We start from the raw sequence: 27,222 nt of genomic DNA on the forward strand, positions 1-27,222 counted from the left end.
AAAGGCAGCATGGGAGAGAATAGATTTTTAGACAAAGAACAAGAGCTGAAAGAAGAAAAGAAGAATGTGAGAAGGGAGAGGAAAGAATGTGAGAGCGGGATCATTAACCTCCATTACAGGAACCAACCCAAGTGTCATGGTATCGACCGCCGTGCCTGGGAGAGATGTATTGCTTGATCAATATTTCTCACAACCAATACTCCAACAAATTACTTCAAAAATCCTCCATCAATCGCCTGGAGAGATTGCTTGAAGGGATATCGCATAGCCTGAGAACACAACAGCTCTCATAAACAAACATACAGAAGCAGGCAGGCAGTAAGGCAGCTCGACACTTTCCCAAAAAAATGATGGAGCCAAAGTAAGGACGTGATTAAAAAAAAAAAAAAGCAAGCGAGGGAGATAAAAGAAAGAGTTGGAGATAAAACGAAGCCGTAAAATTGACAGCAAGATGGAGATTAAAGGCACTGACTGAGGTGAAGACTTCGGTGGTCTGCTGGATGGTGGCGATGCGTGTCCACTTCCACTTCTGGAAGAGCTGCACCCTGGTGGGGTTGTGAAGGGTGGCCGACGGATGCGTGCGGAAAAAGGTTGGGAAGCGCTGGCGGTTGGACAGGGCTGGCGAGCTGGAACCGTAGGACAGCTGGGAAACATGAGACAGAAATAAAAGAAGAGGGAAAACGAAAGTTATGGGGGGTAAGGAAAAATGTACTTTTGAAGGTCTTTCCAGGCATCAGTTTTAAACAGACTTCAATCAAAACGTATTCAAATCTGGACTCTCTTGTTCCTCCCCTGTACACAGTGTTCTTTGATGGCGACTGGTTCAAACAACACACAACAGAGAGGAAAGCCAGCAAAAAGACAGAGAACCAGAGAGACAATCCCTGCTCCCATTTTCTCATTTTCATCCACCCCCCCTCCCGTCTTTCTTTCAGCTTCCCTGCGGCTTATCAGGTGTGCCGATAAACACTGTAATTTCAATAAAAAAAATTAAACACTGCATGCAGGATTTCCCAAGCATACATTGCCATGAAATTGTGATGACACATTCTGCTATTACAAACAGAACAAATTTTAAAAAAAAAGGATCTAATTATTGTTGTTGCAAACAGTAGCACAAGTGATCATCTGCTTCTTTCATTTGGACCCGTATAATTTGAATTCTTAGGCACTATTCCCACAAGACGCAGACTGCTAAGATGTGTGTCCAAAACAGCAGGGGAGAGGGATGGAGGAGAAATGCCGACAGAAAGCGGGAGAAGACTGTTCCTCTAACAATTAGTTTCATTGTGACAACTGGAGATAAAATCCTCGACAGTTCTCCTTTAAAACAAGAAACCCAGAGTTTAGGGAACCATTAGAGATACAGATAGTGTAGCCTCCTCCCCAGCTCTCATCTCAGCCCCAGTGCCTACACAACCCTGGGATGTTCACCAGTGGGAATGAGAGGGGGCTTGACGTTAGATAACAAATGTCATATGCAATGTGGACTCCACACAATAACAAATCCCTGTGGGCACATGCAGGTAGACGAAGGCATCAATACAAAGGAAGGGAAACTATACAGGAAGTGACAGCTGATCTGGGTGCGGCATCAAAAGATCTGGAGAAACCAGCAACAGCTTTGTTGGGTGACACGCTCAGTAATAAACGTGATGGGTGTTTGTAACACACATGAGCACATGCAGACTGTGACTGGAGTTACATGACAGGAAAAACACACTTTCTTTGCAGATAATGCTGGCTATATTATTATATATTATTTTCCATCAACAAATCACATGAAACGACCAAAACTAGCAATGAACTGATCCAACACTCTTAGAAATAAAGGTGCTGGCTAGAGCCACATGGGGTTCTTCGGCTTGTTCCTATAGGAGAACCCTTTTTGCTTCCTGGTAGAACCTTTTTAGAAAGTTTCCACCTCAAATCCTTCAAAGGGTTCTACTTGGAAACTATGCACAAGCTACACCTAAAATCATCTGTGAAAGGTTTCACCCAGTACCCCCTACAAGAGGTTCTACATGCAGAGAACCCTTCTGTGGTGTAATGGTTTCACCCAGAACTCTCTGTTAGGCTGCTTTCAGACCTAGAGTTGTCTTGCTTTGGTCCGAATCAGGGACTAATTTTGTTATGAAGTTGCATAATTGCCTATGTGGTTCATCCCACAAAGGACAGAGGGATGTTGTATGTTGTAAAGCCCTGTGAGGCAAATTGTGATTTGTGATATTGGGCTTTATAAATAAAATTGATTGATTGAATTGATTGATGTTCTCACGGCAGCATTTACAAGCGGACCAGATCAAATGCCTTGTGTGAGAAAGCTGCTCTTGATTGGTCAGAATTTCCATGTGGGAAAAATCCAGGAAGTAAAGCAAACGTTGAAGAAGAGTACACTTGCAAGATAAATGTGACACTTTCTAATGTCACAATGGAGGGACAACTACGCAGGTTGATTTTAGCGCTGCTCATCGTGGACTATATTGCTGTCATTGTTCATTTTAGGCAAACCATACAGTTTGAAAACGAGGCGCGGCTCCAACTAGAAAACAATGTTTTGATGCATTGGATGTGCTGAATGTGCATATTAAGGCAGTGCAGGAGGAGGTGCACATTAATAATCCTCCAGGACTGTAACATGCTCATGTTTAACCCAAACAATGTGTCATGTGACTACCACAAACTAACCGCACCAGAGTTCGTTTGACCACCTCTTCAAGAGGGTCTCGGTCCGGTTGTTTTGGTGCGCACTGCAGTGCGACTGCTGTGTTCACACCTGCCCAAATGAACCACACTTAACAACAACCTCGCAAACAAACTTGAGTTCGATTAAACCAAACCAAACAGGGCAGGTGTGAAAGCACCCTTACACTGTGTCCTAAAAGCAAGTGAGCATCTGACTATCGTGCTGCATCACGTTACATCCATTCAGTATGGAACACTGTCTGGTCATGTAAATACCTCAGAGTAACCACTGAAAAGATGGCTGAGTATGTACTTCCTTATTATTCATATTCACAACAATGCTATAGCGGGTAACTTAAAGATATAATTGTTGCAGCTACCACACTGTATCATACTACCATCTCTACTTTGTAAAACAAGTTAGCTTGCTAGACACTTTCCAGAAACGCTCAGCTCCCTGGCGATCCCCCTCCAACCTGATGCCAACTTATTTAGGTCATTATAGCGAAATGAGGAGGTATCATAGATAACTCTTCATTTCAACCTCATGAATCCATTGTGGTGCTTTCAATGCGCGCAACAGGGATCGGTGTCCGACAAGAGTATTGCTCAAAACGGCACTCTGCATCGCTTGCAAGCAGTTAGGACAGAGCAACAATGCAATTAAACTGATTTAGCTGCTAATACTCACTCACCTTGCATCCAGTCAGGACATGGTGTTGCCCCTTTTCCAGTAACATGGAACGTATCGCATTAAATCATGGTAAAGACATCAACTATGGCAGAACAAAAGTACAATGAATTGAACAAAGGCTGGAACGTTAACACTGGGTGCTTTATTATAAAATCTGGCAAATAAGGAAAGTGTCTGGTACAGTATATATTCAGAGGAGATATTGAGGAAATGTGTAACAGGTGACCGGGGTTAATGTGAACACACTGAGGGCAACTACTGTCCAGAGCAGCTGGGGAAGGGTAGGTATCTAAAATGATGGGAGATGTTTATGACTCAAAATTTGTGCAAAAAACAGAAGTAGCCATTGTGACAGCTCCATTGTCGCCTAAAAACACACTGGGTGACGTGTTCCTTTATTTCCATTAAATACGGCTATTGTAGTTTATTTTGAGTCAATCCCACACACACTGTCCCTCCGCCATAAATACTCACTCAAGCACCAAAGTTGTATTAATCCAGTGCATGTAAATGGGACTGTGTTTGTGAAAGTCCACAGTCATGTTAGCTACTCTGTGAGGCTGTATGTAGGAGTTACATGCTAATGTCAGCATGATAACAGGCTCAGAATGACCATGCTGATGTTTAGCAGGTAATATTTCTTCTGTGCAGAGTTTGCATGTTCTCCCTGTGTCAGTGTGGGTTTTCTCCAGGTACTCCAGCTTCCTCCCACAGTCCAAAGAGATGCAGGTTAATTGCTGACTCTAAATTGTCCGTAGGTGTGAATGTGAGTGTGAATGGTTGTCTGTCTCTATGTGTCAGCCCTGTGATAGTCTGGTGACCTGTCCAGGGTGTACCCTGCCTATCACCCAATGTCAGCTGGGATAGGCTCCAGCCCCTGCGACCCCTAACAGGATAAGCCGTTACGCAAAATGAATGAATGAATGACAGTACAAAAACATTCCCAATGTGAATCAGTTTATCTTCATAATGAATTAGAAAATTATTGGTGGGATCACCTGAGCATGGCTAAAACAGTTATAAACTTCCCTCATAACTAGGGCTGCACGATATATCGTTTGAACATCGCTATTGCGATGTGCGCATGTGCGATAGTCACATCGCAGGAAATGCGATGTTTCTCTTTTTTAAGAACATGTAAACTTTTGTTTTGCTTCAAAAAAGCAGCTCTGAAGAAAGTTCTCTGCTCCGCTCCGCTCGCCTCTCTGAGCACTCAGCAGCCCCTCCCCCTCTCATGCACACGTGTGATGTCATCAGGTTATTCTTGTCCTATTTTTATTACTTTTACTATAATTTCAGTCACTGTGTCTGTTCATGTGCCAGCCGAAATGTTGTTGTAGTGACGTAAAAAGTGCCAGCAGATGGCAGAGCTACACTTGAAGTACCATACGCAAACATTCAAGTCACTGATTCCGCCACAACAAGTTCCTACAAATATTTCACAATAAAAGCCTATTTAGAAAATGGAGGGATTCTCTCAGACCAGGTTATAAGGGGCTTTTAATTTGAAACAAATTCTTGAAGTGTTGAGTTTGAAATGACAGTGCAATGCATTAACTTTATCAAGGCAAAGGGAGTAGATAAAAAGTACAAATATAAAGACACAGAGGGATTAATAAATAACAGTCATTTTATAATGTAGTCTGTTTCAAGTTAAGCTGGTAGCCTCTGCAGTTGTGGTAAATAAAAGCTCCGCCTCTATTTTGAAATTTTCTTACTTTATTTTCTTGTATTTTTTAATATCGCAATATATATTGCAAATAAAAAAAATCGCAATGTCAGTTTTTTCCAATATCATGCAGCCCTGCTCATAACATATTTTTCTTAAAGCAGGTCAATTTAATCCACAGAGCATTATTTTCTAGTGAACTGCAGTTACCGTAATGTTGGCCACTCTATTTGACTGTCAGTCTTCTGAGTGAGATATTTATGCTCTATATATTCAAGGTTTCCTACAAGGAAATAAAACAAGTAATGACATTTAAGGATGAGTGACAGTGATCTGCTAACAACTCCACAATGCCATGAGTTGCATTTTATCGATGCATAAAAACAACAGCTGTCAGTGATGACACAAAATATTCAAATGTCACTACAGAGTAGATTATTGAATGACTTTTAAAACGGAAGTAGTGAATTAGGATTTCTGACTCAGTTAAGTTACGGTAAGCACCACAAATTAAATCCCAATCAGGAGGAAATCTGATATTTGAAAGCAAATAAAACAAACAAAACTGATAAACCAAGAAAAAAAAATGAACATGGCTAGGTATCACTGGAGAAACACAAGAAAAGGCGAATAGACCCTTTAACGTCAACAACTCAGTTCGGCCTTGATGCATGTTATAATTCATCCAATCTGCCTTTTGCAGGAGTTTCATTAGCACCATGCCTGTAGGATGTAATTATTCAATTGTCAAACCTGGAAACCACCAAACAAGGAGCTGCAAGCTTTTCCCCACATTAACACTCAAATAAACCTTCACCAGACACGAAAACAGTGACAAAACTAAGATGGAGCGAAAAGCTTCTGCGGCAGAAATAGACCGACGTAGCAGCACTCTGCAACAGACAGGCAAAGTTCCACATCGAAGCTTCCCAAAAACCACAAACAATATCTCTTGATTCTCAGTTCGTCAGTTCTCCTGTAGCCTTGTAGTAGCAGATCAATGCCCGTCTATGGCTTACAGTGCTTTTAGAAAGGGAGATGGGGGATCAAATTAACACTGTGCCAAGAGAAGCCGATCGAGAGCCCCTTCTTGATCAGCGTCCAGAAACGGAGGTTGCTTTTGCCTCCCCGGCACTCTGATGAGGCTGTTTGACATGCGAGGAGGCTTCTGCAGGCAGGCAGCATACAGAAATAATTGAGTGTGGCGGTTAGGAGGTTGTGCCAGTGGTGGCGTGTAGTAAAGAGAGACAGATCCCTTTGTGTGCAGGGAGAATCGAATGCTCGAGTTGAGGGAGCAAGGCGGAAATGAAGAGTGGGAGAAAAAGACAGTAAGGATGGAAAGGAGGAAGGAAGGAAGGAAAGAAGAAAGGAATGGAAAAGGGGCTGAAATAGAGCAGGCCAGCTCCAGGCAGCGACGACAGACAGAGAAAAGAGGAAGGCAAAGAGTCAAAATGTGGAAGAGTTTTTAATGATAAGGAAAGGAAGGGTGAGGAAGAGAGAAAGAGACCAGAGACAAGAAAGAGGGGCAGATGCCAACCACTAGAACTGATTGTTCTCGATGACTAATCTCTGGATGAAACTTCAATTATGGGACAAATCTAATAAGCAGAGCACTTTGAGTGACAGGGAGGCAGATCAAGAGAAGGCAGAGAATGAGATAAACAAAATAAACTAACTGACGAAGGCATAAAAAGCAGGAGTGCTTTCAAAAAATAGCAGCAGAAAACAGCAGCAGATCTCTCGCTGATTTAGAGATCTGGGACGCGTTTGTACTTGTTATAAATGTATAATCACACAGTATGTGAGGTCAAACAATATGTTTTGTCCTGCACATAGTGTCCCTGTCGATCCAGTATTGTGAAACTGCCACGCAAAGTGTAGCTGGTAAATCAAAACGCTGTGTGAAGTATCTTAAAATCAATAAACAACTACAGCATTGATTTTGGGAACTTAGTATAATTACCACAAGTTCAAGCAATCATCATTTAGATTAATATCAGCTTCCAACAGCTTCTACAGTGCATTTTTGCCCGCATAAAACAGAGTGAAGAACCAACAGGGCTCAAGATTTCGGTGTCAGTCTCAAGGTTTCTTATCAGCTCATATCACTCTCCGTGCTGTCTGGAACAAAAGTTCACTAGAGACAGAGACATGGGACGAGAGGCAACATTCATTGTCTTCTTGTTTGTTTGGCATCTCGCTCTCGTTCCCTGTGGAGGATCAGTGCAGTTACTGAAGTTGCTTTGGACCAAATGTTCTAAATTGTAAATGGCTGCATTTATACAGAGCCACCATGCAAGATTAGTTTTGGTTTTATGTGTTCAGGTGTTGAGATATCTACCTCTAAGATTTCAGCCTCTACCTAAATACAGTGCAAGTGAATCCACAGACCGCGCTGTGCAATGCTGTCATTGTCAATTTTCTACCCAAGAAATAGTCCCCATATGAAAACTGTTGACAGTGTGCTCTGTGGATTTTTCAGAGGAGCGGGGACACTGGATAAAGACGTTGCTGCTGAATTTTTAAATGTCATTTCTCAATGCTGTAAATCCCACAAACAAAATTCCTTTCACCTCCACTGTTTTGGGTGCAGCAGCTGAAATTTCAGAGACAGAAATCTCAGGACCTGAGCCCACTTAATCCAAACTACCTGCATCATTACCAGAGGTGGGTCGGGCTGGGAATCAGTACTTGATATCTTTAAGGTTATCAACCAAAATAACTGCAGACCAAGTACTATCAAAATGTCTCCAGTCAAGGGGTCTGCCCATTGGTCCGATAGCCCATTGGTCCGACATCCCATTGTTGCGACCATATTAAACCCATTGTTCTGAAATCATCATGATGCCCTGTGGTTAAGGTCTGGTTAGGTTTAGGCACAAAAACCACTTAGTTAGGGTCAGGAGAAGATCATGGTGTGGGTTAAAATGAAAAAGAAAGTGACAAACACATAAGCCGTGAGCCTGCTTCACCTCGAGCCTTTCCCAGCTGACCCACAGCCGGTCGTGGCGCACCATCAAGGCAGAAATACGCCCGCCGGGAGCCGTTCAGCACCGTGGAAAGCTCCCCACACAACCCGGATCCCAGAGTTAACAACAGGAGGTTATGGTGTTTCATTCTCTCCTCTCTTTGACAGTTGTATCTCGACCAGTTGCCTACTTTTGTTGCGTTTGCTGATCCTCTATGGTACACAAATACAGTATAGCCTAGTATAATCACATATCGGAACAACGGGACGTCGGACTAATGAGAGGTCAGAACAATGAGAGGTCAGAACAATGAGAGGTCGGAACAATGCTACGGCACCTCCAGTCAAATGATATCTGCATTCGATCCTTTTTGCACCGGGGGTCTAATCCCGGACCATCCCAACTCAAACCCATCCCCTTCAGTTTAAGGTCTGCCCAGTTTGCACAGGCTAACACAGCAGCAGCGGCTAACATTTAACACAAAACCAATAAACAGTCCCAACAAATTCACACCAGCACCGAGACAGCTCATCTCCATCGTTAAACCTTTGCATAACCGTATCCTCATACAACAGTTCACGTGATATCTCATGAAAATACGTGTACATCAGTTCGTATGAGTGCTAAGGAATTAGCGCCCTATTAATGGTTTGTTATATACTTGATGTAAAGTTACATGGGTTAGGTTTAGGAAAAGAAACATGGGGACAATGTACCTTAAAATAACTTAAAAGTTCCCTTGGTTTTCCACAGTCCCAAACACTAGTTTCCTGGGAGAAAGTCCCATGGTTGTTTGACCAATCCACCCACCCCCCAACCTTCCTCCTTAAGCTGGATTTGTGTGTTGTACGGCAGAGCCTACGTCATTGCCTACGCACGTTGCCTACGCCATTGTCAAGTACACGAATCTGCTTCACTATGACTCGCAGCATTCACAAACAAAACACTTGTCTTTGTCTGTACACATGTTCCCCACAAATACAACATGCTAATGTTTTTAGCACAAGCCTATGGCATTTTACATTGTATAAATTAGCCTAGCGGCTGGCAATCTTTTCCTCTTCTCATATAAAACCAGGGACAACAGCAACATTTAACAAAGGTAACGGTACATAATTCGATATTTCGATATGCCTACGTTATTAGCACAAGCCTATGGCATTTTACTTGGTATGAATATTTTATACAGTCTATGGAATAGCCTAGTGACACGTGGACATTTCCTCTGCTCATATGAAGCCAGGATGAATCCCGAAGTATAAATCAGTCTGACACCCCTTACAAATATAGACAATATTTATATATTATGACACATTGGTGCCATTGAAAGTATGCAGAACTAGATATATAGGACTTCCTGTATGCAGTGTACCCATGTATGTATAGACAGCTATAACTGGATTACTATGATGCTGAAGAGAACTTGATTATAGTTATAAGGGGCATGTTTTTTTTATGATCTCGAAACAGATTTTCACATGTCTATTCACGATGGACATTGGAGATGAAATTAAATTATATCCTCTGGTAGTGGAAGTCACACTGAATCTAAAAATATGTGTATCATGTCTGTATGTTTAGCTTCGACTGAGGAGTACAAATTTTGATGCATTTTGCAGCTCACGTCTCTCCCTCCGCGCCCCGCCTTCAACAATTTGAAAAGCACTGTGGGTAAAATGACAGGGGATTGAAAAATGTCCTGAATGTGTGCACTTTGGTACAAACAGTAAAAGACACCCACCACTATGAGGTTCCACATGCGAGCAGCTTCGGCCACCAACGTGGAGACGCCGCTGCAGCCGGGCATCAGGACGATCTTGATGGGCTCGGTGTACAGAAGGTCGTACAGCAACTTGGTGGCTTCTCCTGGGTCACACTGGAAGGACAAAATGACAGAGTGTTTAACGGATGGACGGATGAACAGATGGGATGGGCGGATCGATAATAAGGATGAGAAATTACTTGAGGTGATCGAAAGAGAGAGAGAAAAGGGGAAGGAATCAGAGCAAGGGAAATGGGAGAGATAAGGGTGAGGGGGACAGATGGAATGAGAGCAGAGGGTGAGGAAAAGGAACAAATAAGGAACAGAGTGTGGAAGATGGAGGTGGCTGTAAACAGAAACAGAAAGAAGAAAACAGAAAAGGGTAGATAAAGTAAAGGGAAATGACATTGAAGAAGCAGGGAGCAACTAAAAGGCCAATGCAAATGTGAAGCGAAAAGACAAGCAGGACAAAGAAAAGGACGACTAAGGGAATTGGAAAGAACAAAACAGACGAGGTCAAGAAGTAAAGGAAAATGGCACGAAAGTAGCAGGGAGCAGCAAACAAGCAGATGCAAATGTGAAGGGAAAAGACAAGCTGGAGGAAGGAAAGAAGAAAAATTATCCGCACAGGGTTCACAGAGTTCACAGAGTTCACGTCCACACAGCCAGTATGTATCATCAAAACACAACACGCAGATCAAGACATAAAAACAGAAAGGCAGGCTGAAACCCAACAAAAGCCAGCCCGACGACCACAACAGCAGCCATCACAAGTCATTACAACCCCCCAATAAAGTCATTTACAGCATGTCTCGGTGGTGAGAGTGTGGCTGGAATGATCCATCACTGCTCTGTCAGCCAGATTACAGACAGGCCGTCACCACCGCACTGCTCATCGGAGTCACTGATAAACTGGGCTGACACATCTAATGATTCACCATGGAAGAGGAGATGTGGCTCGCAAACACAAATACACACAAGCACATTTTATAAAAAAAAAAAAAAAAATACACTCTAAATGAGTGTCACAAAGAATCGGACAGCGGCCGATGACGGCGACAACCAATACAACTCCTAATTGGGGTGTTTGTCTCAACAGCTGAATTGTCTCTTTGAGGCAGCACTCTGTTCTTTCTGAAGAGGTAATCACCGCTCAAGAACCAGGGAATATGTGAAATAGCTGCACTTCTTATTGATTGACGTGTTTTCCATTAACTCCAGATTGGGTGGAATTATAGTGGTGTCATGTCATCGCAAGGAAAGTCAAGATGTTAGCGCGCACTTAGATAATCTGAACCAAATTAAAGGAGAACTCTGACTGCTAACTTTGTGACACTATAGAATAGAATAGAAAGAACTTTATTTATCCCCAAAGGGAACGTTAACTGTCCAGCAGCTTATAAAAAACAACCACACTTCCCCTCATAAACAACACAGTGACATTAAAACAGAGCTCAAATAAAATTAGTTGAAATTACTGCATAAATAGAAATCAGAAATCAAATTAAAATAAAATTGCCCATTCCACAGTCCAGTCCAGTTGTGGCTAATGTGATGTGTGTGAGTGTGTGTGTGTGACTGGATTCAGGAGGTGTTCAACAGTCTTACTGCCGTGGGGACAAAGGACCTCCTATAACGCTCCGTTCTGATGAGCCGACTGCTGCAGCTGCTCCTCTGTCGCTGCAGGAGGCTGGGAAAGGGTGTCTGCTATTGTCCATTATAGCTTTCAGTTTGTTCAATGTGGCCCTCTCCACCACAGTTCTTAGTGGGTCCAGTCTCCTGACGAGCACTGAGCCAGCTTTTTTAACCAGCCTGTCCAACTGCTTGGTGTTTTTGTCCGTCAAGTTATTTCCCCAGCACGCTGCAGCGTAGAAAAGTGCACTGGCCACCACCGTGTGATAGAACATGGTCATGGTCCACAGGAAGAACAGGCGGCTCCGACCCCTCCTGCAGTGTTAGACGACCACTTGTATATCAGTTATTCACTTCGTGTTATGTTGAATTTGTGGAGAAAACTCGGTTTTTCTTGCATACCTCCATGGTGAATGAAGAATCCAAAACAGAGAAAATTCTTGATGAATTCAAGTCAGAGGGGTCCACGTTTAACAACAGAAAAACATTTGCATACAAACTCCCAAGCAGCTTGTGCAGTATAATCCAAGTCTCATTTATCAAGGTGTATTTTCAGTACCCTTTCGGACGGGGAACTACACGTAAAGTGAAACTTATCTAAGCTCTCTTCAAAGCCAGACTACATTAAGAAAAAACAGTAATTTTACCTCACTGAAAACAGGAACAGCTTGTCTAGCACTACCTTGATCGGTAGTTTTATTTGTGTTATTGTGTGACTTTGGTGAATCCGAACTTACCCTTTAAAACATCGAAGTCACACAATAACACAAGCAAACTACCTAACTGAGGCAGTGGTAGACCAGCGGCTCGTGTGTTCAGCGAGGTAAAATTACTGTTTTTGTTAATGGAGTCTGGCTGTGAGGACAGCATAGATAAGTTCTCGCTCAGAGAGAAAAGAATATTTATTTACATGTGCGCCTAAGTATGAGAAATGTGAAAAGTCTTTGGCAATTAGACCCCATGATGATGTCATCTATTCCAGGAGGGTGGTAAAGACGTGGTCCGTGTGTTCCTTCAAAACACTTTCATTTATTGAATCACATAAAGACCTTTAGCACGATTGTTTACAGCATCTGTAACGTCTCCCTTGTAGGCGCCAATTCAGTGGGTCCTCGGAAGCTGGAGCACCCACAGGATGAGGCAACCAGATTGGGAGAAACGGGAACAGGAGAGTTTTAGCTGTGAGCTAATCTTGCGTCCATTCTTATATTAATCTTTATTGATGTCCTGACACTCCGCTCAGTGATGTCTTACATTACAGTGCTATAAAAGTGCATCATTTTGCATCACCTTCTGAACCGCCGCTGTCTGACCTAATTAGCCCCAGCAAACACAGGAAATAATCTGCTGCACATTTTCTGAAAGGATGTTTTGAAGCTGGGAGTTATTTGTTGCTATGTGCTACTTCATGGCACTTTATTGTGGTGAAAATGGGACTGATTAGAGCCAAATTTGGGCTACAGGGTGAAGACTGGGGGCAGCAACAGTCAACCAAGCCATAGTATCTTCATAATGGAACAAATAAAGTTGGGTCTTTGTTTGGGAGTCTGATTGATTGTTGTTTGGATCTAGTGGTAATTAGTTGCCTGATATCAGACAGAATTTTCAACTCTTTATTCTCCAGTCAACTGGAACTCAGTGGAGTGGGCGGATTCAAAGGTCTGAACCCAGGCAAGGTGATTAGTGGAACTGCATCTAAAGTGGGATTCTACTTTTTAGGCATCAAATACTTGCTCTTGATAGGCTAAAATGTTCCCATCCACCCTCGTTGACACTTAACTCTTTACTACAATATAATCTCTCTGTTAGGATGAAGTGACCTAGGCATAGGCATGCGTCATGTTTGTATTCATTTTATTGATTGATAGCCAGCACATCTGGATCTGGTTTGGGCAGAGACCCAAGGTACGTATGGGGCCCCTAAGAAAAACATCAGATGGGTTAGAGGAATGTATAATGATTCCATATGTGGGTTTTGGTGTGTCTATATGTATGTGACAGACTGAGAGATTGTACCTTCTCCGCAGCGCTGCTATTAAACCGTCAATTGAAGATCAACTTGTCGTCTATTGTGCATCTTTTACTATTTTGTCTCTGGACCAGAAGTTCTTTCCTATCACTCTCCCTCTATCAACTACTGAAATATTGTTTGAGCTGCTACATATCCATATCTTAAGAAAATACTTATAATTCAGGAGAGGTTTTTGAGAATGATTTCACATTCAGACGAGATCCATCTGCACCTCTGTTTAGAAAATATCTATTGCTGTCTGTGGACAAGGAAAATGTTTTTCATACATGCTTGTTTATGTTTAAAATCATGAATTGCAGGGAAGATCTTGCAGATACGTTTCATTTTTTTATTTCATCCTCAGGCATTCAGTCCTTTTTAACAAGGTAAAACGATGATTTCCATTAACCTTATTGTTATACATCAATACATTCATATTTTAAAAATATAATATAGACGTCCACAGTTATGGAACTGTTTGAATATGACACTGAAATTGTTTTCTTCCCTGCCAGTTTTTAGGACACAGTTTCTCGAAATTTCTCATTCCATCTTGAACCTTATGGCAAGATGCTTCTGTTGTTTGTATAGATATAGTTATTTTAGGTTTGTTTCTCTGTTTCCTTTCCTCTATGCTTGCTCATGTGTTTTATGTATAAAGATATAATTTGTGTTATGCGCTCCTTGTTTGTTTTCTTGTTTCTTTTTGATGATTAATGATGTAATTTTTAAAAATTTGTTTCAATACAGGAGGACTATCAAAAATGCTTTCAGGTTTTCTTTCTCTTCTGCTCTGTAGTCTTTTTCTATTGCATGTATTTTGGGCAGTTTAAAATAATAAATCAAAATTAGAGAACCAGGGTTGTCATCTTTTTTTATTTCACACATCCTTCTTCTTTGTCAAAACCTGGTGCCTGCATTACCCATGATTCAATTCAGTTCAGTAGAAGATGTGGTTGTGTTATGGTGCCACTGGGAAGTTGGAATTTCCATGTTCCAAGTCGGAAATTTCAAAAGGAGCGCCTCCTGAAGTTGGAGGAACCTAATCAACCCCTGACCTCAAAATCCAAGATGGCTGAAAGCTGAAAGCTGTAGTCTACTGCTTACTAGCACTTCTGTCTCATTTGTGTTTCATTAAAATCATCATGCACTCAGTCCTGTCCAACTTCTATCTGTTGACATGTTGCTACAGTGTTTGTATGCACGAAATACTGTCTAATGTGTTGTTATCAACCGGTATCACTAACAATGGCAAACAACATCTTGTTTTTCTGACTTGTTGTACTGGAACGTGTGTGATGTCATTCCAAAGCTCCAACCTCTGAGGTAAATGAAACGCAGCAAAACACAAGCATGAAACGTAGCCTTGAGCCGTTAGCTTCAAGCAGAGATAAGGAGCAAGCTGCAGAGGCTGGTTAGCTCGCTTCTTTCTCACTCGACATCCCAGGATATTGATGTGCAGAATCAGTGGAGTTCCCTTTAAAGAAGGGATGTTTAGGAAAAAATATTCAATTTGGTCAGCTGAACAGAAAATTACAAAAACAAGATTAGGCTACAGGAAAAATTTGAGAAGTTTTCTGTTGACGTTTTGATACTTTTTTCAAGTTGTTATCTCTGTAATGGCAAAACTACAGACTTTTAACCTTTTAGCGGCACACTGGTCCAATTCAGAACTTTCATGGAGTGTTAGACTGTTAGGACGTGCACAAATACAAGCCTGTAATATAGCCCATGAATCAAGCACTCCAGCAGTCTAACAACATAATAAATGCCTGAAATCTTGATATCCAAATTCACAACAAGGGTCCAAAGATCAGAGATGGTTCATTTGTTTTAATTTAGTCTCGCCACCAGACAATCAGAGATCTCTGCCTTCTGATTGTCTGGGGACACTCCTTTCTAAAGTGTGTTTAACACACCGGAGAAAACGGCCGGCAACAAAGCAACGCCTCTTGCATTTTTGAAAAGGACACGCCCTCCCGGAAATGTGCGCTCCCCCTTTTCTCGTCTGCAAGGACACAAACACACAGAGAGCTTGAAAATGGATGCCAAGAGATTTAACTCCGTTTTATCAAACGTGTGCTCAGTCCACAAGATTGTGGAAATGAAGGACTTACAGCGACTTGAGCCATTTTGTACCGCTACACTTGTTTCTAGTCAGACTATGTTTACGAGCACAAGAGTTCAGCGAGCCACCGAGGGACCGCCCTGCAGATTTACTATTGGTTCTGCAACGTAGGGAGTTTTTTTAAACTGTATCCGCCCATCTAAACACAAAATCAGGGAGAAAGTCATCCGTCTTTAGTTAAGCAAAGCGTCTAAAGACTGACTTGTGAGTTTTAATTTAACACTCCACCACAAAGGCAGTGTAGCTTGATCACCAAAAACTTGCAGCAGAGGACGCACTAGGAAAGCCTGATTTTACATCTTTGGACTCTCTGACCAACTACAAAACAAATATTGTCCTAAGCTGGCATCCTTAAATAAAGTACATATTGTTTTGGAGTGCCTGTAAAATTACTCATTGAGTCTGTCTCCATGCACTGCTGACCATCTTCAGTCCACTGGGTTAACTGCATTAATATTGACCTGGAGAGCAGCTTCACAGTATTGATGCCATATAGGAATAGGCAACCTTGTGCAATGCCGGGGCGAGAAGCTGCAGGTTTTCCTCCCGATCAATCACTAGCTGATTTTCACAGATCACTTCCTCCTCTCCGCGAAAATCAGCTGCTGCAGGGTTCAAACCCGCAGCCTGTTGGTTGCCTCCTCCTAATAAAACAAACTGCCGTGTTATCTTAGCGTGTGAAGGAGATGCAGATTGACGCACAGACCTTTTTTTAAATACCGTCTTTCCCGAAGGTTGTTTGTGTTCTCTGTCACTGTGGCTGTGGGCTGGCTGCATGCTGAGAAGAAGCTTGTTAGCTTTCTGGTGTTACTGTGTTTTAACTATACTCTGACTCTAACAGCTTGTTTTTCATAAAATTTCCTAATTACTCGCTGCTTATAATGTGTATAAATTCACTAATGAAGTGCAGACTCTGACCTTGAAGAGGTTATTTAAGTATTATCCCCCAACTTGTTTGGTCAGAACTATTTCTCTGCAAATTATCTTGCCATCAGGACAGAAATATTTTAGATTAAAACACTGATTATTCTTTTAAATTGGAACAAAACTGGCATCCCAGTAGAATGCGTTTTTTTACATGTAGTTACAGAAGCAGGTTAATGAATGCCAAACTCAATCACTGGTGGACAAACACCTTTGAAAAGCTTTAAAATTCATTAATCATGACGTATAAAACAAGTCTCTCAATCTGCAAGATTATTGAACCAGACGCTTGAATAAAGACTTAAATTTTGCTATTAAAATGAACGTAATCAAAGGGAAACTTCAGTATTTTTTCAACTGGACTCTATTTTCCCATGTTTTTGTGTCTAAGTGATTGAGGACAGCAATTTTTTAAACTGATCCACTATTGAGAGAGACCGCTGCAGCCAGCAGTGCAGCGAAACAGGCTTCAAAGTAAACCCTGCGGGCAGTTGCGCACCATCAATTTATGTCAATTTAAAGTGTCTGACATCATGACAGAAAAGACCCTACAGGGACATGAAATCATTTTCTTTACCTTTAGCTGATCCAGTCTATTTGTTAGTGTTGTTAGTGTGCAATTAGCTCGCTATTTGTTCTTTAAGCAGCCAGAGTCTGGGACGAACAAGGAATACAACTGAACCCTCGCAGACAAGGGCGCTGCAAAGGATCGGACACTTTATTTGTTCTAAATAGTTTGAAGGCAAATCAAAACAGCCGATCAATATGCGCCATTAAAGTAGCTTCACTGGTCTGACATACTGTAGCTCACACTCAACATTCACTGTTACATTTATGGTTTACTGCTAACCTGCACAACGCTTTTGTAGAGGCTGCGATACACTTCACTGTTTTCTGACAGTATTTTTTGTCCTGTATTGTGTCCACCCCACCAATATGGCATCGTTATGTTTAGCAGTTCTTTTTCATCTGCATCTCTCCAGAATTTGAGCTGTTTTGTCTCTGCGACTGAAGGGTTCATGAGGGGAGACTGGGGACAAATATTCAGTAAAAACTATTTCAAATAAACACAAGAAGTTTGTGCTCTAGAGAAAGGATCGGCACTCAGTGAATAACATCCTAAGCCCTATCATAAGCTATTATGGCAAGGCTTAACTATACAGACCAGTGAGCAGTGATAACTAACATGTCTTTGGGGTCATCGGGTGGGAACCTTCTTTCACCAGTGTTTCGTCTAGTTAGTCCCACGACACCTCCAGGAAGCTAGACAGTGATCTCTGGCGTCCCAGAGACACTCCCCTAATGCCAGGTCTCACTGCTACCCGCACCAACCCAACAAAGAAAAATGATCTCTCATTTCTTTAGTTTGTGAACAACAACAGTAACTCTGAGTGAGATTCAGATTCTGTCACAATAGTAATAATTCAACAAAATAAAACCTACCACAAATTACACATATAAACAGCTCCCAAATACAAAAAATGTCCCCTGGGATCTATATATATAAATCAACAGGTGATTTCCTTCTTTTAGCAAAATCCTAAATGATTGAGTTGTTTTTTTTCCACCTGGACCTTTATGCTCTGCCATTTCTCCTCTAATCATCACACTGTAACCTGTGACAGGCTGTTATGATACCACAACTATCACACATTCACATATATGGAGTTTTTTGTCGAGGCCGTGAGCATCACGTAGGTTTACATTACCAAAGGTTTATGACAAAATCACTTGACTACAATTTGTGCGCACAGCGAGGGAGGAGAGGGAAGGATGCTGTGCTGCTGCCAGAGGAGCCGCTGAATGAGTTCCCTCTGAGCAGTAAGTCACTAAAAGAGTCTGAGAAGTCCGGGGCCGTTCATAAAACATTCAGGACGCCACAGTTTGTTCCACACTACTGAAGCTGCTCCTCTTTTTGGAACCACTGCAGACTGCTTTCAGCCATGCTTGTTACCGTGGATAACAGTGGATAACAGCATGATGTCAGTATGCCAACACGTCCAAATTAAAACTTATACCGGTATTGTCATGAATGAGATGATTTGGCACACCCCTAGCAGGCATGCCCAAAGTCTGACCCACAAGCCAATTGTGGCCCGCAGACCGATTCTAGATGGTCCGCGGCCTGTCTCTCAAAATACACCATATGTGGCTAATCATGCAAGTTCACTTTGTATTTTTCCATTCACATCATGATGTCAGGACTATCATACAGTTAATAGACATGCACCAACTATGCAGGCAGATCTACTGTATTTTCATAAACAAATGGTAAACCAGCAACAAGTGGTTACCTAGCAACAGACATTTCCTGGTAAACAGCAGACATGGCCATAGCAAAGAAGCGTAAAGTCGACAGCGAGGGATGCCACTTTCAGGAGAGGTGGCAAAGTTAATACTTTTTCCACTGAAAGAAACAGTTGCATTTATCTAATTTGTATTTGATTTTTTTTTTTTTTTAATAACGCATATGATGCCAGAAGCAGCTATTGTCACATGATCTAATCTGGCCCCCATTAAAAAGTATGGACATCCCTGCTCTATAGAGTCCCTTCTGTAATGTTGTCAGACACTTCTAACAACCTGAGCCTGTCCGTGGCAAAATGTATGTAGATTGCCAATAAACAATTGCCAATAGCAGTTACATTGCAGCCTGTTTTGCAGCTATGACTGCAGCGGTCTCTCTCAATACTGGACCAATTAAAAAAATAATTGTCACTATGAGTCACTTAGACACAAAGAAATAGTTTCCCTTTAATGTAAAAGCAAACAGAGGAGCAAAACCAACAGCTCGCACTTGACTTTGGTGCTTCGATTGATTGAGCTGTTTCACCCCTTACAGTTAGTTACAGGCTGTTAAGGAATATAATCAAGGTCTATTCTCAAACACAACTGTAAAACAGCGTCAGACTCCGTACCTGAACCTTTCAATCATTCAAGTGCTTCTATGAACGTATGAAATGAAACCTTTTGGTAACAAAAGGGAGGCACAGTGCTGAAAGAGGTGAAAAAGCACACCTCTCTCGTATAAAAAAAACAAAAATAGAGAGCGAGAAACAGAGGTGTTGGCAGGTGTGCCATAAAGGTTGAAGAATATCTGCTATTCTTGGAGGTCTGTCTTCTACAACCCCCTGGGGTCATCACCATTTCCACTTTCATTTCTAGCCCTCCTTGGCTCATGAGAGCACCTGGATTGACGGCCTCCGATGCCATCCACATACACATTCACTGACACACACACGGATTAGTGCGAGTGTGTGTACACGGTCGTAAAAATGCACTTGTACAGCTACACACATACGTGACATAGCGCCACCACTTCTGTAGCTGTCCTTGGTGTTGAAATTCCCCGAGCCAATATCAGTGTCGATGTTAACATGCAGCCTCTCCAATCAATCAAACCCAGCTCGCGAAAACCTTTGAAAGAAACTGAAGGTTCCCTGCGCTGGGGAGAAGACGGGAGAAGACACTGACTCGTCACAATACACTCTCTAATTACACTCCAGATTGAATAATATAAAAAGAGTGTGTAGAGAGGATAAGATAAGGGCCCTGGGGGACAGCCGATGTATTGAATCTCAAAGCATGCGCAGCTACATCTCCTAATTTCCTCATAATTACGTCTGGCACCCGACTCCAGGCTTGTATGCCAATGGACATGCATGAGGACCAGTGATGAATACTGGTTGTGCCACAGTGGATGGGGAAACAGTGTCACGGCTGCCAATTAAAATAAAGGGCGGAAGTGAGGGAAGCACCTTGTTTCACCATTTCTCTGTATCCCCACTGTCTCACTCCATCACTGTTAATAATTGATCAAAGTTTGCAGTCTCGGCTTTGATATATCCATGGCAACGGCCTGCGCGGAGAGTGTGTGTCTGAACGTACTGCATGTGTGTGTACGCGTCTGTCCTTGTGTGTGTGTGTGTGTAGATCTCAGAAGGCTGTAAATAGTCTGATGCTGTCGCCAGAATAGCCAGAGAAACAAGCCGTTCTGCTACCACGGGGTATCTGCATCTATTAAAGGGACAGGCTGGGATTAAGTGTTGAGCTTCATGAATATTGTATGATGTTGAACAAGCTGAGGACATCGCTTGATACTCCCAACCCTAATGGTCGCGCACTGGTGTGTGTGTAAATGTGTGTTAAGGCACCTGTTCACTAAATATGAGTCAAACTTTGTTAGACTTTAAAAGACCCAAAATAAAAGTTCCTCATCATGATAAATTCAGGTCAAGAGACTGTGCTGCATAATTATGCTTCTCCAGCCTTGATCTTGAGATGCAGGCAAACAAAGGGCTAGTAACGCCCTTGTCTTAATCTCACAGTTAAACAAAGAGTTGTGCTCACGAGGTGGAGATTCGCTCTCTGGCCAAACAATAAAAAGGAATGAGTTGTACTAGCTGCACGTAAATATCATAGCTAATTAATCCCTATTCTTATAATTGCTTTCTGCCTCTCAGAGTGTAAGATCCTCATTACTATTCCAGCCAGGTGAAAAGCATTTGCGATGAGAAGGTTAAAAAAGAACCCATTCCAAACACACTGTACCCAGAGCAGGAGCAATAAATTCCCCCCTTGACTTAATTCAAGGAATTAACCAGCGTCACTCAGACAATGTTGTACCAGCCTCTTTGAGCTGTTCTATTCAAAGGATCTGCATCTATTTATCGAGCCGGAGGCGCCAGTGACTCCTGAAGCACGAGGAGTGATGTTTCCCAATCCCTATGAAATCTGTTCATGCCACTGCTTTATCTTTATGTTCATGGCAGCTACATCTGTAGCTGCCTGCTTCACTACACTTGTAATCAGAGGGTGCACACACACACACATTGAATCTGTTTAGCATTTGATTGCAAAGAACAAGGTGTATGCATGACAGAATGTGAATAAGCATGCACTGTACTATCAGCTCTGCATACATCCAGCATATGAATTTGCACCCATATTTTCACAGAGCTGAAACCTTATTTGTTTCTGTGGTTTGCTTCAAGAGTAACTGTGTTGCCATGCCAACTCTCCCTCTCTCTCTCTCTCTCTCACACACACACACACACACACACACACACACATTTGCTCTCTCTCGCTCTCTCTCTCCCTGCTATTCTGTTTAACAGGATTCCAATGCAGAGCCTTGTACACCAATCAGAATAAAGCTCGTAGCAAATTTCTAACCAGTCCCAGTGCAGTTAACTGTTTGGTGCCCCAGCCTCTCTCTAGGCATCTGTCCTGCAGCATGATTGATAATAACCCTCAAGAGAGAAGACAGGAGGGGATATCCGGTAATTGTTTTCATGTGTCATCCCGCTGTTGAGAAAAATGGGTCCTTTTGGGGGGGAAAACTTTCAGAATAACAATTAGGAGAGGCAGCAACAAAACACAAGTACAGCTTCTTTTTTTAACCAAGATAAATAATGTGCTTTTTGATTAAAGTCTATGTCAGAGTAGTGGGTGGTAATCTGGGGCAGCGAGGGGAAATGAAACCAGTCGGGGGGCGGATATTGGATTTATAGCGGTTGATAATGCTGACATTTTAAAATACCACCGTGATTAATGATTGATGAGCAACAAGCAGGAGGTGTGTTTGTTCATTTAGCACAAAACTGGCACTGTACGTGGCATGGCAGCCCCCTTTGTGGAGCAGAGTGAAGACTTGAGGGTTAGTTATCAGTGGGGTGACCTTTCATGAAAGCTCCTCTTGGAGATCTGTGACTTAGGGAAAAAGGCAGGTGTTCCTAAAAAAAAAAAAAGGGCAGCCTGTGTTGTTGTATTGGCAAAGTGACATTTAATATACCTGCCATGACTCTGGAGAAAACCAGAGTGGGAAATATAATAAGCTCCATAAAGTCAGAAAACACTGTCTGGTTGCATGAGGGAACAAAGTGAAACACAACAAATGACATCCAGCATATTTAAAAATGACACAACAGGCAGTTACTCCTCCTGATAATTTGGGAGGCAGATGATTAGATCCCTCACTGACTGACACCTCACATCACTTAAGTGCGCACCTCCTCTGACTCTCCTCCACATGCACTCACTCACCATGCTGTCGTAGTGGATGAGCTCCAACTCGTAGTCGGGCAGGATGTCGCTCCTGTTGTTCACCAGGTCCAGGGCCATCTGAGCGGAGGGCATACACGCCTGACCGCCGGGCCAGCCTCCGCTCATGGGGAACAGCGCTCCGATGTACAGCTTCTTCTTGCCTGCGGACGGCCGTGGACAGAGAAGGAGAAGGACGATGAGAGATGCCCGGAGGAGGAACATCGCATGCCCGCGGGCTGCGCGAGTTACCCGCGGAGGACTTCTGCAAGTCACCGGCATGGTTCAAGGTTCAAGGTGAGCTGATCTGGAGCAAGTTTGCCCCGGTGCTGCAGCAGAGCCAAGCCGGTAAGAGCTTATTTTATGTGCGAATTTTGCAACTAAATTTGTGTGGACTCAACACGTGTCCGGCTCCTTTAAGAAAGGTTGAGTTTGGATTTAACGTTGAGCTTTGCAGGCAGATACCATGTAAGCAGACTATTTACTTTTAAATGCAAGTGTTTAGCGAATCGAGTAAATAATTAAATCGGCGTATAATTTAGCATAATGCGTGGTTAATTATACATGGCATGCTGGATATATTTTCGGGACAAAGTCAAACACAGTTCAGTCAGGCTTTACTTTGCAGAGCTCGTAGCGATCATGCGAGGACACGCTGCTGCTCGCCTCGAGATGCTCATCAGTCAAGTTTTCAATCCTGCAATCCAACTCATTTCTATGCAATTCCACACATTTGGCGTGACTAAACTAACGCATCGCTTTCTACTCGCAGTCAATCATGAATATTGGACAGCGCGTCCCTTACTCACGACTTTTACGCAAAAGAAGGACGCCCGAATTAGGCGCTGGAGTCCGCGCAGAACACGTCAACCGGGTCAGATGAGTGTGGATTGGGAGCTGCGGCTATAAAAAAAAAAAAAAAAGGCTGGATTGTGAACTGAGAGCTGAAGCAGCGGAAATAGCAGGCAGCATCTCCCCCCTATAACGCAGCCGTATTCCAACAGATGAAACGATTTGCCGCGGAAAAGCAGGCGCGCCAGAGCTCTGCGTCTGATCCACTGCAGCACCGGCAGGCTGAGAGTGTGTGTGAGAGAGGCGGGAGTGGAGGGAGAGGGAGCCAGGACAAGTCTGAAATGTATGCTGAGAGAGAGAGAGAGAGAGAGAGAGAGAGAGAGAGGGATGAGTGGTTGGGGGGGGGGGGTTCTGGGCTCTGGGCGAAATCTCCTCAAAGATTTTCTAATGAGTTACACGCTGCGCTTAACTTAAACAGTACATCCATTCCACCAGAGTCCCACACAACCTCATTTTGTCACATTTTCTTCTTTGCGTTTGGATTCTTACTCCCACCACTTGCTGCTGCCGCTGGCTCTCATTGTTGCCTAGTGCGTCTATAATCAATCTGTGATCAATGCATCAGTACAGGAGGCTAAATAGTGACGTATCTGGGTTAAAGGGACAGTTCAGATTTTTCAGAAGCGGGGTTGAATGAGGTAGTTATCCATCCTGACTGTATTACCTTTGTCAGATGTCTGTCAGTACAACGCAGTCTTGCTAAGAAGTCGTTGAAATTTAAGGCTTGGGTTGCAATGCACAAAAAAAAAAAAAAAAACGTACTGTAACGCTGGCATGATACATGAGCAGTCGTTATAGTTCAACGGCGCTCGGTGGCATCAGGGGACAAGAATGAAAGTTAAGGCAGCGAAAGTCTACGTAGGATGGGTCAATCAAACACTGACTTTCACCCGAGAGGACTGTGTTCACATCCTGTAAGATTCATTCATTAATTTTTCGTAACCGCTTATCCTGTTGGGAACCGCGAGGGGGCTGAGGCCTATCCCAGCTGATGCTGGGTGAGAGGCAGGGTACACCCTGGACACGTCACCAGACTATCACAGGGCTGACACATAGAGACAGACAACCATTCACACTCACATTCACACCTACGGACAATTTAGAGTCACCAATGTCTTTTGACTGTTGGAGGAAACCGGAGTACCCGAAGAAAACCCACGCTGACACAGGGAGAACATGCAGATTCTGCACGGAGGGGCCCCCCCCCACGCTGGGTTCGAACCAAGAACACTTTTGTTGTGAGGCAACAATGCTAACCACTGCACCACCGCCCTCTTGTAAGATTAGACATTTTAATTATGACCTGACGATGACACTGAGTCATAAATGTTCTTGAGATGTATGGACCAAAACTCGTGGTAATCCATTTGATTCGATGGTGGCTCTACAAGAAAAGTCAGGGGATCACCAAAGTCAGTTGGATTCATCTTCTGGGGACCATAAACGTATGCAAACCCAGCCAACAGTTGTTCAGATATTTCAATCTTGTCAAAAGCTGGTGGCATTGTTGAGATACTCTCGTTACACTGTTTGAACCTGACAATCAACCGTATTCATTTAGATACTGCTGCAACAGTAGTTACATGTGATCTTTTGCCTGCTTTTAACATAGATGCTGTCTGACCTGCAAATCAATAACTCCCTGCTTACTGGGCTCGCACACACGAGCAATGAGCAACTCTGCTCTGTAACCACCTCTGCTAATTCATAGACCATTTCATCTCCACCTCCTCTGCACAGCCAAGTCTATAAAATGCTCCAGAAGCTGCTTTGAGAAATCAGCAAAAAAATGTGGCAGGGAGCATCAATCATGGCGGATTTTATTTCACTTCGTGTAGATGAGAAAGAGCCTGAACTCCCTGTGCACCTGTTTGAACCCTCTGTTTACATCCAGCACAGTCCCTATCTGTAGCTCTGACACCAACGTTTGACCATGCATTCACACAGTTCTGGAGTCTCCCTGAGAGGAACTGCTAGCTGTGGAGCGGTTTCATTTGCACAACGCCGAAGTGACGTGCCGTTCACTATCCAGGGTTTGGTATAGCAACGTTACATTGATAACACAAAATCGTGTATTTCCACCGTCGCACACGGTTAGTAATATCCACGTTCTCCTCCATTTTTCTTGTTCTGATCTGTTTTTGTGTTTTGTTTTGTCTTGTCTGCTGTTTACACAGCTCACAGGTTTTAAAAATGGTGCTGCTGGTGTTGCATTGCATTTTGACCAATCACAGTACATTTTGTTGGGAAAACCACGCCCACGTCCACGCCCACAGAGGGGACAAACTCAGTATTGTTGGTCTATCCAGAGATACTGGGTGAAGGGAGATAGCCAACTGTAGGCTTATCCAATGTTAAGAAAACGGTTACTCTTCCTGTCTCCTAAGTGGGCGTGGTTAGCTCTCCCTCCAATCAGAGCCTGTTCTCCCTCACCCCCCCTCCTCACCACCGTGTTGAACAGAGGCTCTGTGGATGTCTGTGTATGCGGATCGAGAAGCAGGTGGAATGAAAATACATTCTTACCATTATTGCAGCCTATTGCTGCACAAAGCTTGGGCATTTTTTATTTATTACTAGCGGTAAATAACTGTTTGTAAGCTAACTGTGATTTTACCACTTGTTTATCAAGATCACGAGATCTCGCGATAACTTGTTTTCTGAGACGGACAGGGCTCAAACAAAGTTAACTTTCTCTTGATCTGTGCGGATGAAAAATGCAGCTTTAGTGTCAGAATATTGGGAAGATGTGTGGCTTGTGGAAAACAAACCCAATATTTACTTTAGTGACTACTGGGTATCTCGCTTCATCCAATATCTCTGGTCTATCTAAGTAACCCTTCTCCTTAGATTACTTATTTTGGAGAACTGATCCAACTAAATGGCCAGTAGTGACACACAGTGCTGTGAAAAAGTATTTGCCCCCTTCCATATTTCTTATATTTTCCATATTTGTCACACTTAATGTTTCAGATCATCAAGCAAATTTCATTGTCCAATCTGAGTAAATACAAAGTGCAGTTTTTAAATAATGATTTCATTTATTAAAGGGAAAAGCTATCCAAACCTGGGCGCCAACAACTGCAATCAAGCGTTTGCGATAACTGGCAGTGAGTCTTTTACATCACAGTGGAGGAATTTTGGCCCACTCTTCTTTACAGAATTGTTTTATTTCAGCCACGTTGGAAGGTTTTCAAGCATGAACGGCCTGTTTAAGGTCATGCCACAGCATCTCAATTGGATTTAAGTCTGGACTTTGACTAGGCCACTCCAAAACCTCCCTTTTGTTTTTTTTATAGCCATTCAGAGGTGGACTTGCTGGTGTGTTTCACATCATTGTCCTGCTGCGTAACCCAAGTGTGCTTGAGCTTGAGGTCAGGAACTAATGGCCGGACATTTTCCTTCAGAATTTTCTGGTAGACAGCAGAATTCATGGTGCCATCAATTACGGCAAGTCGTTCAGGTCCTGAAGCAGCAAAACAGCCCCAGACCATCACACTGCCACAACCATGTTTGACTGATGTTCTTTTTATGAAATGCTGTGTTAGTTTTACACCAGATGTAACGGACGCACACCTTCCACAAAGTTCAACTTCTGTCTCATCGGTCCACAGAATATTTTCCCAAAAGTCTCGGGGATCATTAAGATGTTTTTTGGCAAATGTGAGATGAGCCTCTGTGTTGTTTTTGGTCAGCAGTGGTTTTCGCCTTGGAACTCTCCCATGAATGCCATTTTGCCCAGTCTCAATCTTATTGTTGAATCATGGACACTGACCTTAACTGAGGCAAGTGAGGCCTGCAGTTCTTTAGATGTTGTTCTGGGTTCTTTTGTGACCTCCCGGATGAGTCGTTGATGC

General features: G+C 42.9%; 1 protein-coding gene across 2 annotated transcripts in view; it reads right to left on the bottom strand.

Moving 5' to 3' along the window:
- gabbr1a (gamma-aminobutyric acid (GABA) B receptor, 1a) overlaps positions 1–27,222 on the bottom strand; it is a 120,450-nt gene that overhangs the window by 53,838 nt on the left and 39,390 nt on the right. For both annotated transcript variants that reach the window (XM_049582833.1, XM_049582834.1), the window contains exons 7-9: positions 22,520–22,680; positions 9,759–9,893; positions 473–643 (exon numbers count right to left, since the gene is read on the bottom strand). In XM_049582833.1, the coding sequence (XP_049438790.1) occupies positions 473–643; positions 9,759–9,893; positions 22,520–22,680 (467 nt within the window). The remainder of the gene's footprint in view (positions 1–472; positions 644–9,758; positions 9,894–22,519; positions 22,681–27,222) is intronic.

The sequence above is a fragment of the Epinephelus fuscoguttatus genome, linkage group LG8 (assembly GCF_011397635.1).
Source record: "Epinephelus fuscoguttatus linkage group LG8, E.fuscoguttatus.final_Chr_v1".
Classification (NCBI taxonomy): Eukaryota; Metazoa; Chordata; class Actinopteri; order Perciformes; family Serranidae; genus Epinephelus; species Epinephelus fuscoguttatus.